General features: G+C 34.3%; 1 protein-coding gene across 12 annotated transcripts in view; it reads right to left on the bottom strand.

Annotated features, from left to right (window-relative positions):
- Positions 1-23,221, bottom strand: part of LOC125671554 (otoferlin-like) — a 161,872-nt gene that overhangs the window by 112,173 nt on the left and 26,478 nt on the right. For all 12 annotated transcript variants that reach the window (XM_056161640.1, XM_056161637.1, XM_056161633.1 and 9 more), the window contains exons 6-9: positions 14,094-14,347; positions 2,359-2,477; positions 1,895-2,024; positions 743-800 (exon numbers count right to left, since the gene is read on the bottom strand). In XM_056161640.1, the coding sequence (XP_056017615.1) occupies positions 743-800; positions 1,895-2,024; positions 2,359-2,477; positions 14,094-14,347 (561 nt within the window). The remainder of the gene's footprint in view (positions 1-742; positions 801-1,894; positions 2,025-2,358; positions 2,478-14,093; positions 14,348-23,221) is intronic.

Genomic DNA, 23,221 nt, shown 5'->3' on the forward strand with positions numbered 1-23,221 from the left:
AGTGATTTTAATACCTCAGTTGCTAATGAGCAATCATGGTCTTGTTGTTCATGAGAAAAGGATTTTAAAGATTTTTCCCAATACAGTAAAACACAACGAACTCACACTTACAGCCAAGTGACTTTCATTCCCTGTAGTTTTATAACATATCTTGAGTAATGAATTACTTTGCACTTCGCTACAAGCATATTTGATTACTTTGTTCCCATATTGTGGTCTCATCTTAACCCCCCCCCCCCCCCCCCCCCCCATAATTTGAGTAAACTTGAATCTGCATTACCTGAGGATGCCAGCATATTAATATGACTTATCAAGGGCCTTTTGTTTTTGACAAGAAGATAGTTTCCTACATATCCCCTTTTAAAACTTTGATCCCCTATTGTAGGCCCATTCTAGCCCCGGGGGCCATAATTTGAACAATTTTGAAACTGCACTCTTTAAGAAAGTTTTCTTATAAGTTTTGTCTTTTCTGATCTAGTGGTTCTAGATAAGATTTTGAATTACCTCATCCTATCTAAACAAATTCCCAATTGTCTCCCATTGTAAAGGGACAGGATCCTGAAATTAACAAACTTGGAAGCCCTTTACCCAAGAATGCTTGTGCCATAGTCCACCCAGTGGTCTGGAGAAGAAATTAGACAGACAACCAACAGGTGATCAAAAAAGCTCACTTGAGCTTGTAGCTCAGATAGCTCAGGTGAGCTAAAACCATAATTTTGGACTTATTCCTATTTATACAAACCTGAAAGTCCTGAGCTTTCATAGAAATTGGCTCTATTCTTGGAACTTTGTCTTTGGACCTTCAATATCAAAGAATTGCAATTGATTTCAAACCTCTTTTCTAATTTACAATAATTCTATTAAGTGTTTACGAATTATTACTGAAAAATTTATACTGTATCCAAATGACTACTAATCTAGGAGTCCTGGGTCACCTTATGAAAAGTCTTTTAAAAAACGGAAGACCAAATAAACTTCTACTTTTTATAATGCAAATTGATTAGTCTATGGCAAATTTAAAGAAATGCAAAATATATAAAGTTTAAGAATTGAGGATATTTACCCATATTTTCACTACATTTACAAATAAAATGAAACATTTTAGACCAACTAAAAATTTTGGTTTTAGTTGCAAAACCCTTTCATAAAACTGGTTCTTGGTAATTCACATTGTTACGTGCACTTTCTCTATTTCACATCATTTGAGTGGGCCGTATTGATCATATAATATCTTCAAATTACAGTTATTATTTCAACATTTCTATTCATTGTCCTCCATCTATAACAATCTAGTGCAATTTATTGATGGATGCTTCTAATAAATGAGAGCTTCAAACAAAACTAAGCCTCATTAATTTTGATGTCTGTGTAATTGTATGAGTCTTGATTTGAATGCTAATAAATTTAGAACTTTGTTGCTTCCTGAAATAGGTATATTTTCATTATAATTGGAGAAATATCTTGATATATATGTATATCAATACATTTTCATTTCCAACCGTTTTCTCTTCAAGTTTGAAGTTTTATTCAATGTATTGATTAAAACCCCATGTATTTCAATTTCTTTCAGACAGTGTTTTTGATGTCAATTTTATATTTTCATTTTGAACTAAAATATAAGGAGTTTGTTGGGTACGTGAGGTGATTGACTACATTTATGCAGATCTGCTTTGCCACTATGCAAATTATTAAATTTTCAATTGTAGTTAATGACCTTACAAAGCCAACAAACTATACGGTGATTCCTTAAAATAAATGATGAATAATGATTTAGAGATTTACTTCCTAGGTCAAATGCTAACAATCTGAGATTATGGAGCTTTAAAGTTCAGAGCTTTTGTTGTTTTTTGATCATTGTTTTATATTTTCTTCCATCTTAAATACCAGAATTTACCTTTTGAAACTGATCGACCCTGCTGATATTGAACCCCGACCTTCACTTTGCTGATCATCGTCAAGGTTACTGTCCTTGCCACCTCCCACCATTGAAGCAATTTCTGCTGCTTTGGCATCTAAACTTGGATCTGTCAGGCAATATCAATCATGCAGAAATCATTAGTCAAATTCTGAATTGTTAGTACTGTACCAGTATGTTTCACTTTTATATATCATATTCATGCTGACTTGGGAATCAAGATCCATTTTTTTGTCTATCTAGCTTTTAACAAACTGTTCTATATTAATAAGTTAGCTGAACTGAAGTGAAATTGATAAACTTCTCTCCTGTTCTTTGCTTGATATATGGATAAGACAACATTCGTGAGTACAGAGGGTTTTTCTTTTTAATCCTAGAATAAAAAATTTGGTGCCAAAATATGTGTACTATTTACAACATGTGGATTGCACGCCATAGCTAACCTGTCTCTATGTCGTCTATCAGTGACTGTCTGTCATCAGCATCTGGAGGAATCCCTCCTCCTGCTCGCTGCCTGGACACATTCATCATTAGCTTTACCACAGATGACAAATTTTTGGTGCTGAAACAACCACAATAAGAAACAATGGAAGGAAAAGAAAAATATTGATATGACAATCATTCTGAAATTATAGTGAAAATTCATGGAAAGAGCCCAAAATCAGCCCATCATTGAATACATTAATGCTAATTTGAGTCAACTGTAATTTACCACCACCCCCCCCCCTTTTTTTTTGGCAAAGCAGAGGGGTGTATCGATTTGACGCATTCAATTTTGGTTAATTTATATTCATTGGATCATTCACTTCAGCATTAACCATAAACCCACATGGTCTTGAAAAAGGACAGGTGGAATCTATGAAAAAGTGAAGACAATAAACAGCAATCAATCTCACAAATCTCATAAAGTATACTAAACTGAAAGCAGGGCAAACACAGACCCCCAGACACACCCGAGTGGAACCAGGCACCCAGCAAGAGCAAGCACCCCCCCCCCCCCCCCCACCACCACGAAACCTATATCCTGATCAAGCAAACCATTGTGTGTGGCGTTGGTGGCCTAGTGGTTAGGCTGTCAGACTCTCGACCGAAAGGTCATGCGTTCGAGCCCTGGCCGCAGGCAGGGCCGACATTGTGTCCTTGGGAAAGGCACTTTACACGAATTTCCTCACTCCACCCAAGTGTAAAAGGGGTACCTAGAATGTTAGTGCTCTAGCGACTGTAATGGCAGCTTGCACTGTATGCTTCCCAGGAAGCTGAGAAAGTTCTAGATTGATATAAGGTCTACCGGGGTAATAATGTATTGTAAAGCGCTTTGAGCAGCATACGCTGGAAAAGCGCTATATAAAAACCAATCATTGAACCACATTTCAAAACAGCAAGCACACAGAGAACAACCCAAAAAGTGGGGCATGAAACATGTCAGAACCATTCAAACCATACCACCACAACAATCATAGAATCTGTAAAGTGCTGTTCCTAAAAAAGATTGTTCAAAAAACAATCCACCTACCAGCAACCCACCTCAATTCAAAACCAACCAACACAGATCACACTTTCATGCATCAAACCAGCTGGGAGACAAACGCCATATGCAGCCAACAATGATTCTCCACCAAAAAACATGGGAAGCCAACAACGGAGAAGCCAGAGTCATCCTGCATGCCACAAAGCCGAGCTGCCAGAAATGCAATGGGGATGATTAAAGGGAACCTTTATTAGGATGACTAAACATGACAGGTGCACAGTGAATGCCCATGGGATTCCGACAAAACTTGTAGTAAAAGAGCCAGAAAAGGATTTCAATGAAATCTCATATATTTCAAATACTGGCGTCTTGGACAATAATGTGTGTGTGATAATAGAGTAATTGAATTACAGACTTCTGTATTTTAGCTTAATTAGTAGGCAAAAATTCACTACAATGTCTTATCATGGCCACTTGAAATTATGTTTTCATTTTTTCAATTCCCATATTTAAAATGTTTTACAATTTATTGGAAGGGCCTATCAAAGAGACTGTGATGTTGTCTTTTCAATTATCTCACTTGAGTGAAATAATGAATTGGAGATGGTCCAAGACTAATTGAAAATCTTTCAAACTGTCTACACAAATGAGTAAATGTAAAGAGATATAATTCAACATGATGATGTAAAACCAAGTACAGGTAAACTACTGAAAAAATGAAGTTTCTCTAATCTTTGTCCTATGCCACAAAGCCTAATAAATGCCAAGTCAACTTAATATGTTGCATTTTATGACTTCACAAGGGAATTGAAATCCATAAAATATGTGAAGCTTCCTCCAACATTTTCCTAATCCATAAACTTTCTAATTTGAATAGGAGCCATTAAGTAACAACAAATTCAAAATTTTATTTTCAATCCAAAAGAAATTTTTCAAAGTACTCACTTTAAGAGGAACAAAGTCCACTTAATAAAATTGATTTACATATTATATCATATATAGGTAACAAGTGTGAGTCAACTTGATGTGATGGTAACTTAAAAGGATCTAGCATAATATCTAATATGCATTATGGATAAAACTTATTAATCATTGATATGATGTAATGACTGTATACAATTTATTTTGAACATTTGATGTAAAACAGACATAAAACAAAATTTTTAATATTTGACATATAAGACAGACACTGAACAGGTGCAAGGCAGGGCATATCCCCTCATGATGAGTACCTTTTAAACTTTTTCTATGAAATCTCGTAATGATCATATCCTTTGACCTTTTGATCCCAAAACCAATGGGCTTTCTTCTCTCTCAATAAGAAAGCTACATGTGAAGTATGAAATCAATGGAGTAAAATTTGGCCTGTAGAGTGACTATAAAAACTTTTTTTATGAAGTCCTGTGTGACCTTGACCTTTTGACCCAAAAATCAATAGGGTTTTTCCTCTCTTCATAACAAAGCTAAATGTGAAGTATGAAATCAATGGAGCAAAATTTGTGGCTTGTGTGTTATCCACTCACCCACACATGAATGGACTCCGTAACTATATATCCTCTCTCGCAATGAATTACGAGGGGATCCTCCTAAAAATTATGTTCTACCCAAGAATCACCATTAAGATCTCATAACCATTATGATTAAAGCTAAATTTGAATCAACCTCATCAGTGGGCAAGATACGGGTCAATTAATTAATTGGATTAAGGTGATATAGATTATCTAACTCTATGTGCATTTATGAATCAATTCTAAGAAAAATCCATGTGATATTTGGCTCTGGCATCATATTCCCTAAAGGTCTGATCAGTCAATATTTCACCTGAACAAAGAACAAAGAACTCTGCATATAAGTACATACAGCTTTTACAACACCAGATGATTCTGAGTTCAAACATAACAAGATTCTGTTTGATTCAGTATTTTATTCATGTACGATCAAGACAAAAAGCGCTAGTGTTACAGAAATTTATTTTGATTTTGAGGTCCAGGCATTTACAACTAATAAGTATTTTAACTGTGGACTGGCCAGTAACCATGCAAAGTTGCTGGCCCTGTACCAGGTTACCCTCTGTTCTTCTGGTGACTCAGGATCAAATGTACTGTATTACTCCACTTTTGTGATAAAAAAATATTAAAATGCATGTTCTGAGAATTGATATTCATTTATTCAGAAATATGAGGCAGTGATAAATAAAGTCAAAAATTAAGGTTCTGCATACTCTTTTGTCTCTATACACAATAAATCAGGGTTATTTGCCTACACTGGTTGTTGTACTTCCTTTTTGACCAATGGCAATCATAATAACTCAGCCATTTCTGTAAGCAAAACAAAATGGTGACGGTGTTCCCATTGCCTTTTTAACTTTACAATTGGAAGAAAACTAAGAGAAATCAGAGTAAACATCCTCAATTGTTTTCTCTAAATTTTCTACAACTTCAATAATATCAGGCTCTTCATCTATAACATCATCAGGTACAAGGTAAGCACTGTGAGATGTAGGCTTCCTAACTCATTCATAAAACAATTTTGTAGTGAAATCCGAAGTCATTTCTATTCATTTATCTTAAATTTTACTTTTTAAACTGCTTTATTATGAGTGAAGGCCTTTTTAAAAATAATATTTATTCAGGCAAAGCATGTGATTTGTAACAATTTTCATTATGAAATGAAAAGGATATTGCATAAATATGGACCATATATCACATTTGGATTTTGTTATAATAAACACTAAAAAATTCATCACAGACATTTCATGCAGAACATTTACAAAATCTCAAACCTGATATTAGGCCAAGTAAAATTAATTTGTAGATTATCATTCAAACTTCACAAAAAAATGGGGTGGGGTGGGAGGATTTTATTTTTTACCATGGTATTCTTGACCTCAAAAATGCCTTCTCTCATTGAGAAAAGGCTTTATAAATCATAATTACATGTGTATTTGGGTTTCTAAAAGGCAAAGTGAAACAAAGTACGTTTACGATACCGGACCGGACATAAAAATATCCGGAAATGGTAATTTTGAAAAATAAAAAAAATCGGGGCGGGGCGATTTTCGAGGGGCGGGCGGGAATGATAATCTACTAATTAATTTTACTTGGCCTTATCACAGCTTGTGGATGTTACAACAATACAATTTATGGAGAATAAAAAAACAATCAATACTTGTATCTAATCATAAAACAATATAATTTAATTAATATAGTACAATCTTCTTTGTCTAGGATAACCCAGAATTGCACAGGAAAATGCTTAATTATTTCCAGTGGGGTCCTGTATATGCATAAATGAATGAATGAATGGCAGATCAAGGCACTAACACAGAAAATTATCAAATAAATGCCTAAGATGAACAATATAAAATGTAAATCTATACAAACAAGCTAATTTCTAATTTCTCTTCTTTTAGTAGTTATTGAAAGATGGTCTTTGACTGCTGTTTTAAAACTAACCCTAATGCCAATAGCTATAACTAATTTGATGTCCACAGGGAGAGAAGTTCCAATATAAGATGACTGTAATAAAAGTTTGATTTGTTACAAGCCCCCGCTCCCTAGGAACCTGACAATTTATAGTTGAACACTCCTATCCCCCTCATGATATTATTATTCCTATCAAAATGTTAGTTTAAATGAAAGAAAGCAGAGGTGAGCAAGCTCACATACCCCACGCTCCAACATTGCTTAACAATGCCTCACATAATGAATGGTAATGCTATGCATTACTGCAAGAACAGGACAGACGGGCTCAAAATTTTTGTTCAGAATCAGAATTTTATGGGAATATGCACAACTACACAGTGTGTCCTTATTAACTACAAAGTTTCATGAAATTCTGTTGAGCAGTCTCAGAGGAGTTGCGATGACAAGAACAGGAGACGGGCTCAAAATTCTAAGTTCAGAAGGGGCATAATTCCCAGAAAAATTATTGAATCAGAATTTCCTGGGAATATGCACATCTACAGTGTGTCCTTATTAACTACAAAGTTTCATGAAATTCTGTTGAGCAGTCTCAGAGGAGTTGCGCTGACAAGAAACGGACTGACGGACTGACAAACGAGTCAAAAACATTATACCCTCTGCAACTTCATTGTGTGGGGTATAATAAGCATGAGCAAGTCCATGAAAGATATTGGCTACATGATTCAGTCTAAATTGACTGACTGTTGGAGACAGGTAACATATTCAAAGAATTAAAAATAGGCCCTGGGTTTCAGACTGAAAATAAACCATAGAGATAGTCTTATTACAGACTGAAAATAAACCATTTAGATAGCCTTATTTTGTACATCTGCTGCTATATTCTAAACAGACTGAAAATATAGATAGTCTTATTACAGACTGAAAATAAACCATTTAGATAGTCTTATTACAGACTGAAAATAAACCATTTAGATAGTCTTATTCTGTACATCTGCTGCTATATTTTATAGCCTTTTTAAAAAAAATAAATTTCAAATCAGGTCAAGCGAGAGCATAAAATTACCAGCACAACAAACAGGCCACTTCAAATTTACCAAATCTCCCAGGTCAAGCGAGAGCATAAAATTACCAGCACAACAAACCGGCCACTTCATATTTATCAAATCTCCCAGGCTAGCAGACGGGCATAGAGGTCAAACACTGGTCTCAATGAAAATTTTGTAGTTGGGTGGTTTTTTTTTGGTTTAATTTTTATTCATTACTGATCATGTGGAGGGGTGGGGGGGGGGGGTGGGGGGGGGGAAGGGTGTGTGTGTTACTAGATACTTGAAACTGAAGTTGAAATTTTGTCTTATTTTCCCTAAGAAATTGATTCTTACATTAATTAATCAATTTCAAACAGACTAGTCCATATTACCATTGCTTACTGAGAAGAATGCATTACATTTTATATATGTAGAAGGTATAAATTCAATGTTTTGTTGAAAGACATAGAATTTATATTGCACTCACGAAAGTATAAAAGAAAAAACAAATCCTGTCTAACTCATATTCAATCGCACTTAAGAAAATATAACAAGAGGCCCACAGGCCTTATCAGTCACCTATGTATTATGTATAGTTAAAGAATCACTTGCCCCGAGGGCTAAGAAATCTAAAATAATTTTCCTGTTCTGCATCTATGAGTGGTGGTAAGGGCAAAAAATATCATTTAAGAGAAAATAAACACTTGGATATAATTTTCACCACCCATATGCATCTGATATTCAGCAGCAGTGTTCTTAAAAAAAAACAAGAGGTACTGTGAGCAATGCTCACTAAGAATACCCCCCGCTTACCCCAATCTCCCAAAGGGTGTTGGTAATAGGTAAAACTTCAGTATTATGATCCAAAAGGTATCTAGGAACACAGCATCTCCATGCGATGAAAAAAGCCGTTAAAAAATTTAAATGGAAACCATATTGCTACTTCGATGTCCAGTGCGCTTGACCTTTGACCTTTTGACCCCAAAATCGATAGGGAACATCTTCATCCCATGGGTAGTCCATATGTATGATATGGTGACTGTAGGTGGAAAGGATAACGCTTTAGAGCCCGGAAACCATATTGCTACTTCAATGTCCAGTGCGCTTGACCTTTGACCTTTTGACCCCAAAATCAATAGGGAACATCTTCATCCCATGGGTAGTCCATATGTATGATATGGTGACTGTAGGTGGAAAGGATAACGCTTTAGAGCCCGGAAACCATATTGCTACTTCGATGTCCAGTGCGCTTGACCTTTGACCTTTTGACCCCAAAATCGATAGGGAACATCTTCATCCCATGGGTAGTCCATATATATGATATGGTGACGGTAGGTGGAAAGGATAATGCTTTAGAGCCCGGAAACCATTGCGTCTACAGACGGACGGACAGACAGACGGACAACCTGATTCCAGTATACCCCCCCCCCCTCCCCACAACTTGTTGCGGGGGGTATAAAAACAAATGCCCCCCAAAAGTGCCCATACTGATAAAAGACTTTATGCAATACATGTTATATTAACACTATAGTATATGACTATTTTTTACCTGCCCTAGAGTCAGAACTCTGGGGTTGTGAAATTCAGTTTTAATTTGGTAGAGGCCTTCTTGCTCTATATGACTATGCACTTAGTATTTCTTAAAAATATGTGGGTGTAGAGAAGATTTTTGAAAATTCATAAAATTTTGGTAGATTTTACCACACCCCTAAGGCCACATGGGTGCAGGAATCCTGAAATTTGCAATTTAAATCCCCCTTGTTCCAAAGATGCTTCATGACAAATTTTAAGAGAACTGGAAAGAGGAATTAAGTTTAAAATGCATGACAATGGATGCAGACTAATTGCAACAGGTCACCTGCATGACTCAGGTGACCCCAAAAAATCCTGTGTCACTTGTGAAATAAATTCAATGTCCAACAACAAAACATTGAAGCTGGCCAATATATATCTTGTAGAACTGACCAGACCCCACCTCCCAGTGAGAAAACTTATGATGTGTCTGCATATACATACATGAATTTAGTCAAGTCTGTGATGGATTGCATATTCAGAACTGCTAGTAATAAAAAATGATGCTGAAGTAAAGCACCGGCCCATATTTCATGTAAATGTCAGAATCCATAATTTCATGTAAATGTCAGATTCCATAGACTTATATTGCTATTCAATATTTTCAGTACTTTTGGGGGGTTTTCCACACCATTCAATCATAAATTGATATTCTAAACATAAATGCAATTTTCTCTCACATATGGTTTTTCTGACAAAATATTTTCCCATTGTATAAAACAAGTATTGAATATCATCCATCAAGATGCATAAATGATCTCATAGTAAATTTGCAATCTAAAACAGGTCTATCCATCAGGTTTTGCAGTGTATTGTTTCTGTATTGATGTAATAGCAACCTGATACACCTCGTGCTCACGTTGCACAAAACAAATTATCTGATGCCTGAATCAAACATCCTGCTTGGCATTGCAATAGATGAACTCTTAAAAAAGACAAAAATTTTAACCATTCTTCAATCGTAGCTAAATAAGAGATTCTCAGTTTAAACAAGAGGCCCACAGGCCTTAACAGTCACCTTATCACTGTGACATCACTATGATATCACAGCCTACCACAGTAACATAGTTTTAGTAGGATATGATGTCATAGCTTGTCCTGTCTATTCTTAATTTTGGTCAAGAGAACTTGGTTCAGGGTCACACCACAGTTCCTGTGCCAAGTACATGTATGATCTTTAATTGTCTTTCCATGGTTTGAAATAAACATTTTGAACACATCTTTACAATTAAGTTATCTTGTATGAACTGTCGAGTCGGACTTTAATCCAGTGTTATAACACATTCTCTGGTCAGAACCTTTGTTCCCAGTATGAACTTCTAACATCTGTCCACAATAAAGTTATGGCCCTCAGAAATTTATCCACGTATTCTTCCAGTGACTTTGACCTTTGCTAAATAACCTTGGTTCAGAGTCAAGTTTGGTCATAAGAAATCTTTGTGTCGGGTATGTTTAGCCCCTAATATTTCTTAATGAAAGAGGTGTGGTCTCAACAATTATTTCTAACCTTTCTTAACGATAGAGACCTTGACTTGGTTCAGGACCAGTGCATAAATTATCTGTTTATCTGTAATATTTGTGACAAGTGTGAACTTCTAATATTTTTCCATTACAAAGTTGTAAGCTTGAAAAATAATTCTAAATTCTTTTCATTAGTGGCATTGACTTTTTCTAAATGACCTTGCTTCAGGTTCAAGGCATATTGTCTCTTTTAACAACCTTAGTGTCCAGTATAAATTTCTAAATATCATTCCATAACAGAGTGAATTATTTTAACTTTTTCTTCACTAGCTACCTTGACCTTGGGTAAATGATTGATTGATTGTATCCTGCTTAACGTCTCTCTCGAGAAATTTTCACTCATATGGAGATGTCACCAAGATCGGTGAAGGGCTTCAAATTTAGGCCTTTGCTCGGCGCTTACGGCCTTTGAGCATTGAGGATTCTTTAGCGTGCCACACCAACTGCGACACGAAACATCCTATGTTTAAGGTAATCTCAAAGGACTCATGACATTCACACCTGATGCCGCGCATTTGGCGATGGAACTGTCACTACCCATTTTAACGATTTAGGTCCATCGTGGCCGGGATTTGAAACCCGGCCTTCTGCATGTGGGGAGAACGCTCTAACCTCTAGGCCACTGTAGCGGTTTGGGTAAATGACATAAGTTCGGGGTCATTTCATGTGATGTGGACTACAGTCATAGGATGGAAGGGCAGAAGGTGAAGAGGTAACTGTACAATATGGCGATTTCAATGTACTATGTAAACTTTCTTTGCTGGGGATATTACTATGGAATTTGCCAAAGGTTCAGGAGTAGAGAAGAATATTTTCTTATGATTTAAGGAGGAATGCTACACCAGAAAAATTTGATACAAATAAAAACTGGAGGATATGTACAATAATATTTTGAAATTGAAAGCCTTTAAATTTACTTTATTTAGTCAACAAATGCAGTTTTAGTTGAAAGCAATCTGAAATTTTTTTAAAACCCCTGCTGGAGTCGAACCCCCAAATCAGCACTCAATATGCTTACCCACTGAACTACTCAGCTGGGCAATGATATTTGAAATGAATAGCCAAATATTGCTGATATTTATACAGGTGACTCTCGATAACTCGAATTTCAAAGGACCTTGATAAAACTTCGAGAAATTGAGAGTTCGAGAGATCGAAATTCGGAAATTGAAGGTCCGCCGGTATGGTTCAGATTTTACAGTAACCAGAAATGTTTACCAACAAGATCATATGATATCGTTTTGACATGTTTTCCTTCATATTCGTCAGGTATTTAATTTGATATCAAAATAAATAGCCTTATTTTGCATTAATAAAAACATTTCAAAGTTTACGTATTTACCAAGTTCCGATGAAGCTTTACTATCGCAAACTAAACAGAGAACAATGTTATGTCGCTTTACCCAAAGCAGATCTCTAAATTATGTATAAAACTTACTCTCTCATTGTCACAAGATTATTATAGATTATAGATATTACAAATTATAGATTTTATTCATAGTCGGATTATATATAATTTTAATCATCACGACACCAAACTCCAGTGCAAGGTGTAAACTAGCCAATTAGCCAGTTATATACTCAAGTGTGTCACCTCCACAAAGAAGCAAGGGTGATGTTTCAACTATGTAAACACCTAATCACCCCTCTGGCGTTCAACAAAATCCAGGTAAGGTCCAAGCAGAAATTATTATACGCTTGGGTAACGGTTGGTATACGCTACTACCACTTCGAGACATCGAGAGTGAAAAACAATGAAATGCATTTTACGGGACCCAACTTCACTTCGAGAGATCGAGAACTTCGAGAGATTGAACGTTCGAGAGATCGAAAGTAAATTTGCTTTGTTATATAGAGAAAAAAATCGGGACCATGATTTCACTTCGAGAGACCAAGAACTTCGAGAGATCGAAGTTCGAGCCATCGAGAGTCACCTGTATTTTCATTCATGTTTTAACAGGAAGTCAGCCATTATGACGATGTTTATTCACCAATTCATGATCCACATAGCCCAACCCTGTTGCGTGAACTCTTGACCCATTAAATGTTCAGGAGCATAAAAAAGAATACCTCACTATGTGATCTATATTCATATATCCATGTCAATGAGTTTTACAATTCTAATAAGTGGTTCGATCTTTATTGATATGCACTCTGTTTACTAGCTGTGTGATGTCTTAGGAGAGTCAAGAAGATTTTATGGAAACAATATACAGTCAAACCTTGCTATCTCGAACTCGATGGGACCGAGAAAAATCTTTGAGATATTCGGGGATTTGAGATATCGAGGGTAAATTACTTAATCAATAAGTGGTTGGGACTTCCTAATTACCTTGACATATCCATGGTATTTGAGATATCGGTGATCAAGATATCAGTTCAACTGTTTGTATATCAATTTTCACTATGCAAGCCATACAGCTATATAGCCCAATTCTAGCCTTGAACCCCTGATCCCTGTTATAAATTCGGTACAGGCTTCTCTCCTCATTAATATTACCGTGTATTTAGTTTGGTGGTTTGATATCCAGTAGTCAAGAAGGTTTGTACATTTTCACCACATGAGCTATTATTGAGTTCTATCCTGCAGTGCAAAAATGATCAATATTGCATTTTGTTATACATTAGGTCTACTCATTTCCAGTAAGCATGTGGCACTACATTGTGCAAAAGATCATTAGCCCTTATAAGTTCATAATCTCGGGTCAAACAGGAGGGTCAATAGGATTATGGGAGTTTTTACTTGATGTCAAAATTTCCTTGGTTGTATATGTAGACTCCAAGTTTTCTGTCCTAATCTTTAGAGATTGCTGCACTTACTATAAACTAGATCCCCTCTACCACATGCCATGACAACTGATACAATGAATAATGCTTGAGTTACATATGTTACACAAACTAAGCACACCGACAGACTGATGATTGGAGTCAAGCCACTCTAAGACCGTTCTTACTGCTGGTAAAGCAGGTCAAAATATCACGAGTAGTTGCACCACTGAGAATCGAACTGCCAATATCAAGGTTGACAGTGTTAAGTCCACTTGATGAATGAACCACTCTCCATAACATCACAAATTTCCGACTTTTTTCTATTTAATCTATATTACTTTTTATTCCCTAAGCATATCACAATATTTGAATAACACATCTGCAGCATATTAACTTACTGCCTTGGTGACTTTCCACCAGATCTCTTAGAGTCTAAGCTGAGTTTGGATCCATGGATTGATTTAGACGGACTGCCCGTAGAAATGATGGACTCTGAATCCAGACTGCTTTGCTCCAGATTCCTGAGGTTCTGGTCCTCCTCTGAGAGGGGAGATCTAAGTTCTTCTGATGTAAGTCTGTCAAAGCCTCCTTTTTGCCACATACCAACTGACCCATCAGGAGCATTGTAGACCAGTTCAAAGGTCACAGTAGTCTGAAAGAAAGTAGAGTTCGATGAAAAGTTACATTCAGGTGTGGTTTTCTGCAATCTGAAAAGATTATTTTTCACTTTTAAAATTATTTTGATTAATACCCGTAATTCATTATGAAGTCAAGAAATTGATACCTACAGAAAGAAAGGGTTTCTGGCAAATAATTTAATACACCTGACTAATAAAGAAGTAGAGGCATAATATAGCAATTATGCCCACAATATTAAGTCTTCAAATCATGATGAAATTTAAGGTGGATTGCTATACTTATTGCCTTGTTAAAGCATCTCATGGAGTATGATTTCACCATCAAAAGAGTGATACAAGCTCTCAATTATTTAAAGGAATTTTTTGGTGTGTTCCCCCCAGAATAATTAAGGAAACGTGTTTTGTTTGCAAAAAAGAGATTTTAGAGTTCAAAATTTCTTTGTCATGATTTGACATATGATATAATTTAAACAAATGACATTTTCAATTTTCATATATATATTTTTATTTTAAAAAACATTAAAACATCTATCGGAGACTTCATGCCATGTTCTACAAGATATTTGTATCATTGCATCAAATCACATTTTGATTTCAAAATCTCTTAATTGCAAACAAGCCATCTTTTTATTATTTTGGAAAAAACACCACCTTTTGTTTGTCAGACATGTTAGCTTTAAATATTCTAATGTGTTGATTGGCTTGATTACTTTTTAATACTGAGAATTCATTGATATCTTAAAAATGACCAAAACTCATACTGATCATAATATGTTTGAAATCAAGTATTAGATTTATATATGAGCACATCGAAACAACAAAACAAAAATTTAAGGAAGTTAGAACACTTGAAAAGTAGTATAATTTGAAAGATTTGTCTCGTTCAAGTTCTTAATTACGTACCTCATGAAAAAATAAACCATTGCAAAAATTGCACTTTTTTAGTCATCAAAATTGTGATGTCATAATGACATAAACAATCATATGAATGTCATGTTAAACAAAGGTTGAAAGATCAGTTCATTCAAGACTGGGTATCTACATGTAACAAATCTTCTAAAGGCATAACTTACAGACTTTTTACAAATCTTACTTTTAAATGTCAAGAATATATATTGTCAAATATTTCAATACACAAACAACGTATATTAACCAGGTCTAGAACCACAAATCATAAATTACCCATAGAAACGGGAAGGTGGCTAGATATAGAAATGATGAGATGCATCTTATTTGTCCTGCTTTAAATGATATTAGGTGACATTATATACCAGAAATATTTCATACTAGACCTAATGTTGTAAAATTTCATAATCTATCTGCAACTAAAAATGAAAAATTACTTTTAAAATTGTGTAAATACATACAATTAATTACCGAGAGAGTAATTAAACCCTCCGGGTATAATGTATATATAGTCTATTATTGTACTTTAATATTTATTATGAAGATTGTGATATATACATGTATTAATAAGAATTACTTGTGTATACATGAATATTGTTTTTGAATGCTTGTTTAATATGTTCTCTATGTTGTGTTAACAGCGAATGAGAAAAAGTAAAACTTGAAAGAACATACATGTACATGTTTCATGCATACAATTTCTTCAGATTTAGATATATGAATCAATGAGAATGAATTAGTGGAGAATTTTAGGTAAAAATTAAGCAAATTAGGTTTAGTGCCCTGTGCTCTTTCTGCTTTGGATGGTAGTCTGAATTTCAGTCATGTTTCCTTAAAGGTCTTCAAGGAAGCTGATGTGCATGTGCCCAATCTCTGTTTTATACCAACTTCTGATAAATATTTTCAAGACTACTTTCCCATGAGCAAATAGTCAGTGTACACAATCCGGTGCTTTTCCGGTGCAATCTACACTACCTCATGCATTGATCAATACGCAATGAACAACGAAATGGGTTGAATTAGGTAAAATAAAATACTTGTTTCCTGGCTGTTTGAACAATGGAAGGTTTATTGTCTCCCTTGACAGTATCTATTTCCCTCAGCTATACATCTCCGGAAATAGTTGCTTTCTTGGGAGACTATAAACTGTCTATTGTCATAGCCAGTAAATAGGTGTTACAAATATATAGGTCTCAGTTCAGAAGTGTCATACAAAAGTATACACTGTTACCATCAGCACACAGACACTATATCCTACATACTCAGGATATTTATAATGAGTGACCTCTGGAGATGATGAGATACATGCAGTGTTGAAAATTTACTGACTATATATCAATTTTGATATTTTAATTTTGCAACATGACAATTTGGTGGCCTGGCATCAAATCTTCACTTCATGTTAATACAGACAAAGAACTAATATAAATTCATTATCTAGGAGGACAGAAAATATATTGTACGTGGTAAATGGCTTCACTACTCATCTACTTTTAATACACTGACTATTGTACTTGAGATCTGGCTTTCAGGGAACCAATCATCTCCAGTTTTTTGTCTGGGAGCCTTCTAAGCAGCTGATTCCTTACAGGACTAATCATGTGTAATGAAATACATAACTCCTATTAAATCATACACAATGTTTTCAGAATATGAAGACATTTGAAAAACTCGATAGATAATCATAGGATATTTAAGAAACAAAGAGAGCAAAAAAAAAAAAATTTGTAAGTAATCAAATTTGCCTTACATGATGGTTTATTATGAAGTGATACCTATTGTAATTATTAAGTCAACAATTTCACTAACAAGCCATAGATGCTGAACTTAAAATTTAGAATGAATGGTGTCAAGGACATGCAGTAAGAAATTAATATTATGATATGTTCCATCCAAGGAAGCAAATAATATGGCACATTATGGACTACCGAACGCAAATGCTAGAATCCCCAGTAGCCTGCAGTCACTATACAGAGGTGGTCTCTAGCTAGTGCTCGCCTTGTGAATCAATAAGAGTATTTCTATATTCAGAGACGGCAATGTCATCAACTCCCTTATTCAAAAAGGCATTGACGTAGATATTTCCAAAGTCACATCTGGAAGTGAAGACTTACGCATAAAGATACTTAAGCTGATGAAATTAATTGCTAATTATACGCAAATAGAAGTGTTGGCTCTTCATTTTCTTTAGCTTACCAAAGCAACGGCACAAAAAGGATATTCTGTTCAAGGATTTTGTACACAATTTGGTGTCTCATATACAGGAAGAGCTTTTGGAATGTTAAAATCTACAGCTATCTTAATTTGATATTTTCAATTTTTTCCAATATTCTTATAAACACATCTTGTAAGAAACCTATCTCTAAGGAGAGCAACAATTAATATGCAGTCCACAGCAAATTAAACTACATGCAGTCATAAGACAGTAATACCTGCACACAGGTATTTGACTTTAGATATACTCTACATTAGCAAAGAAGCAATAATAGTTAATTTATAATAAACATACATGATCAAAAACTGGCTCTTGTGAGAATATGAACTCTGGGCCTATGGAAGGAATAAATTTACCACCACATTGCCATAAATTACATTTTTCATCTCAATTTCAGATGTTTCATTATATACATGTACAAAAGGCGCTGGCTAACAGTAGCAATAATGTACAATATTTCGATCACAGCCACCAAGTTCGCTTCGAGTGGTCAACATTTTTCAAGTGAGCTTGGTGCCTGTGATTTAGACGACGAGGTAATGATGGTAATTTTGAAAATATAGTTGCAATTTAATGCAACTTGGTCTCATATAATTAATTCAAAATCTATTTGTAAAAGAGTAGTGGAAGTAAGATTTTTGTTTTTAAGGAAGTTAGCTCCTGAGTTTTTGAGCATAATTGTGCAGGATGCTACAACTTAATATTTACTGGTTCAATACTGATCCCATTGGTGCAAACATATTACACATCTATTACTGAACCCTATCCAGTCGGGAAAAAAATGTGTCAATTTAAATTTTGAAAAGGTTTTGAGGAGACAATATTTTGTGGCAGAAAGATTGATTAATCAAAAAGTTCTAAATCCGCATGATATCATAGTTTCTGTTTCATCCAATATATCTTCTATTTTTATACTCCTATTCGTGTATTTCAGTTTTATAATTTATGATACAAGTAGTTGAGACTTGGAACTAGTTCAAATGTTGTAATTTATTAATTTAGTTGATATATTTTTCCAGACAGAACACCTATTCTTAAAAAAGTTTAAATTAATTTACTTGAAATTTCATATCAAAATTCAGTATTTTTGCCAATAATATAAAAAAAATTGTCTTTAACCCCCACTATTTTTAGTTCCATTTTAAATGTTATAAATTGACATATACTCCTAATATGTCCTTTTAAACTCTCAAATTTGATATCCTGAATTTTTTCAAGCAAAAAGGTCATTATTTATTTCCATTACCAGGTACTAGTATTAAACTTCTTATCTATCTGTAGTGTTAGAAGACATGATTATGCACCGATTTTATGTAATGATTGATTTGTGTTGCTTATGTTGTGCTGAAACAAATAGACAATCAAGTTTAACTGAATAAATTTTCATTGCAAAAAAGGTCATGTTTAGATAACAAGCATTGCGACCCCAGTTTTTCTTTTTAATTTTATAATTCTCATTCAATGTACAAATCAAAATTACACTTCCCAAAAAATTGACATTACTCTAAATCTCAGGTGCAAACCTCTTTCAAAAAAGGCATTACTACCACTACAAATATATTCTTGTTGCACATCGACACAATGCACTGAGCACCTGGATTTTGTTCATCATTTACCATCCCATTTGTCCCTCTAGGTGAAAATGAAAATTCCAAAAACATCTAATTTTGAACACTACACTGTTGTCCTAAGACGTGATTTCATTTCTTTCTTTTTCTCTATACATGTTTCTGTTGGAGATGTACAAGCACCTGTCAAGGTTTGTCGCACAGGTAAATCGGAAACATTGATGTAAAATGAAGCATAGGAGAACTTGTCCCTTTACATACCATGCAAACTCTGATACAGATAGTGATAGATAAACAGACAAATATGGCGGTCACTGAGAATTCTACTATATTTAAGAATTCATGTCAGCTTTAACCTTTATATACATGTACATGTTGTACCATTAACTATGAATTTCTTCAACAGAACTTCAAAACCAACATCCTTTCTATGGCAATAAACTCACACCATGAAAACACTGTGGCTATAAATCATGGCACACTGTTTTTACATTTATTCCTCTCATAAATTTTATGATATTTTATAAAAGTTATAAGACATCTTCTAATGTTAATGAGATATCTTATATCTTTATAAGATATCTTATTAATAAAAAAGATATGAGATATATTTTTTTTTTCTTTATGGGATATTTCATTAAATGTATGAGATATATAGTATATATCTCATAAACTTTATATGATATAATCTCAAACTTTACAAGATATCTTATTAATATTTTTGATATAAGATATCTCATAACTTTATAACTTTTATATGAATGAATCGTAACTTTTCTTAAGATATCTTATAACTTTTTAAAAAAGGAATTTTTATAAGATATCTATCTTATAAACTTTATAAAGTATCATATGATCCTACTTTCATAAGATATCTTCTAAAACACATTAGATATCTTGTATCTCATAAAATTTATGAGATATCTTATAAAAATTAATTCATTGGATATCTTATAAGATATATAAAATATCTTATAAAGTTTATGAGATATCTTATAAAACATATAAGATATTTCATACGTTTTATAAGATATCTTACAAAAATAAATTTATAAGATGCCTTCTATCTTTTCTAAGATATCTCATAAACTTTATAAAACATTTTGTTTAATATACAAGATATCTGATAGAGTTTATGAGATATTTTGTATAGTTTAGAAGATATCTTATATATTTTATGAGATATTTTATAAACTGCAGAAACTTGTATAAACTTGTATAATTTTTAGATATCTCATCAAAATACAAGATATCTCATAAATTATATAAGATATCTTTATAGAGGAATAAATATGAATATGGCATGACATAATAAATAAACTGATTCATTGTACATTTGCATTCAAAACATCAAAGCCAAACAGCAGATACATACAATGAAGTGTGTGAACAAGTACACTTTGGGGACCATAAACAGACTAGAAAAATGTAAAAATAACCAAAGATTCCCTCCAAAGCATGTCTGCACTAGTAAACCTCTGAGCAAGTCTCTCATGTCTCATGAAATACTCATTATGATTGAAATTAATTAGTGATAAAGCACTGAATCAATACAAGAAAAAGTTCAAGTTTTCATGTCCATCTTAGACTGGATTCCATTTATAGAAGGCCAGAGACCGATCCTTGAGATGTTGAATTAATCATTTTTAAAAGTCAAGAGAGGAAATGTTAACCTGAAAGAAGTACCGCAGGCATTGGTGATTAAATATCCTTTGGATCTTTTATCATTTCCCAGAGGAGTGGACAGACATGCTGTGTCAAGGGAGCAGGAAATAAAATTAACTAATCGATACAAACTCATAATTAATACCTGCGTATATATCAAAGTTTAAAGATATAATACATTTACAGATCAATATCTCGAACATAATAAAATCCTAAAGTCATGTACATGTATACTGTAAATTTCTGAAGATATGCGAGGAATTTATTATCGAGTAACTTCACAAGAAATTAAGTATAGCCACAAAATAAAATTACTCGTTTTTATTTTCAATATTGCTGACAAACATGTAAAAACTCTTGATCAACAGACCACTCATGAATTCATAATCTTGCGATTTAAGTTCTGAGTCATTTCACAATATCAAATACTCAATAATGCCCCCCGATAATGGCCAATTCCAAAGATGGCCAAGGTCACAAGGACAAATATCTTGGTACCGGCTAGTAGAAAGATCTTGTCACAAGAAAAGCTCATGTGCAATATGAAAGCTCTAATATTTACCATTTAGAAGTTATGACCAACGTCAGATTTTTTAAAAGTAGGTCAAACTCCAAGGCCCACGGAAAGGTCTTGTCACAAGGAATGCTCATGTGAAATATCAAACCTCTAGCACTTACCCTTCAAAAGTTATTAGCAAGGTTAAAGTTTCAGACGAAATGACGGAATTACAGAAAGACAGACAGGACAAAAACAATATGCCCCCCGATCTTTGATCTCATGGGCATAAAAATAAGGAATTCTACAGTATATCATATAACAAAAGCCAAATAGTGGCTATACTTAAACAGAAATTTATCATCCAACAATAGTTTGATCAGATACTGATTTGGATAAGCAACCAAGCACCAATACTGTTACTGCAACATGCTAAAGAGTATAAGTACATGTACTAAATTGCGAATTCAAAATTATGTTATAAAAACTACACATTAATCTTGACCTTTTTGTATTTTTTCAATATTATTTTGCTGTAGAACATCTCCAAGGCCAAGACAGACTTTGTAGAAGATGACAAATAAGGGTAGGAACTCACTTTGAACAGCTGAGTCCACCTGAGATGCTAGTGGGTTTTTTTTCCAGGTAAGTCAAACTGCAAAGTGGGTTATTTTGGTGGGTGTAAAATTTAGTAAATTTAGAAAATAAAAGTATGATAATAATAATTATTATATACTTTCAATTTCATCTCTTCTTTTTTCTTTAAAAGTTTGCGGGCATATATCACACGATATTTGCCCTGAAACATTCCGGCCCGCAAACATTACGTCACAATCAAATTTCTACGCCGTTAAAATTCAAATTTTTCGTGTTTTTCATCCTTTACTCAGTTAAACCGATAAAGTTATTGTTAAAAATAAAATTATTGTTAGTTTCTAAATGAAATTGAAAGTATATAATAAAAAGGTTATAGACTCTGTATGGGAAATATGACGACCTCGTTTTTTGTCGCGAACGGACCTCGCAAGCTCGGTCCATCTACGCGCCAAAAAACTCGGTCGTCATATTTTCCCATACAAAGTCTATAACCTATAATTGTTAATTTGGTAATTCAAATGATATCTACTATTTCAATGTAAAGGGGCTTAAGTTTGGTCATTACTGTAGATTCCTTATTCCTGCTAGAACACAAAATCATGAGTTTAGACTTTCAAACCAAAATTCTGTGTCATCTGTTTTGTTTCTTACAACCAGAAAGTTGAAGACAAAAAAAGTAGACATAGACAATCCATTGTGAGGGCACTCCATGCTAGATAGGTTACAAGGGCAGTTGTCAAGAGAATTTGGATTTACTGATAAAAGTGGTATGATATACACTGCACTTTTTCTTTGATGCCCGCTGGGATCAGCCCCGGGCAGGGTCTTGTCTGCTATGATGCCTGCTGGGAGCGGCCCCAGGTATGTTTTAGTCAACTATATGCTTGCGGGTATTGGCCTGTTCACGTTTCTGTTTAGTAGTAGTCTGCTTTGATGCTCGCTGGGATCAGCCCCGGGCATGGTCCGATGCTTGTATGCCTGCTGGGATCGGCCCCAGGTCATCTTTGGTGCTCAAAGCCCACTGGGATCGGCCCCGGGCTTGATTCGTTGCTAAGGCCCGCTGGGATCGGCCCCGGGCACACTTTGTAATTAGCTTTATACATAGTTTTCTAATTAGGTCAGGTTTGATAGTTATTTGGTTAGGATAGTAACGAGTAGCCCCCAGAATGCCAAACTTCAATTTATGTTTCATGTGTGGTATTTTATACAAGAGGTATTGATATGTCCATGTATGTAGTTTTTATATTTAGGGTTTTCATGTGAACCCAAATAAACTCTAAACTTAAACTCTACTGGTTGTTTATAAACTGACAAAAGCTTAGATAATAAGTTAGTAATATTGTAGTTATCATGATTATATTGAAACAATATGCCAGTTTCGAGATACGAACTCTTCTGTATAGGAGGTGCATTTAGTGGAACTTTGAATGCCTAAGTGGGA

The sequence above is a fragment of the Ostrea edulis genome, chromosome 4, assembly GCF_947568905.1.
Source record: "Ostrea edulis chromosome 4, xbOstEdul1.1, whole genome shotgun sequence".
NCBI classification, from domain to species: domain Eukaryota; kingdom Metazoa; phylum Mollusca; class Bivalvia; order Ostreida; family Ostreidae; genus Ostrea; species Ostrea edulis.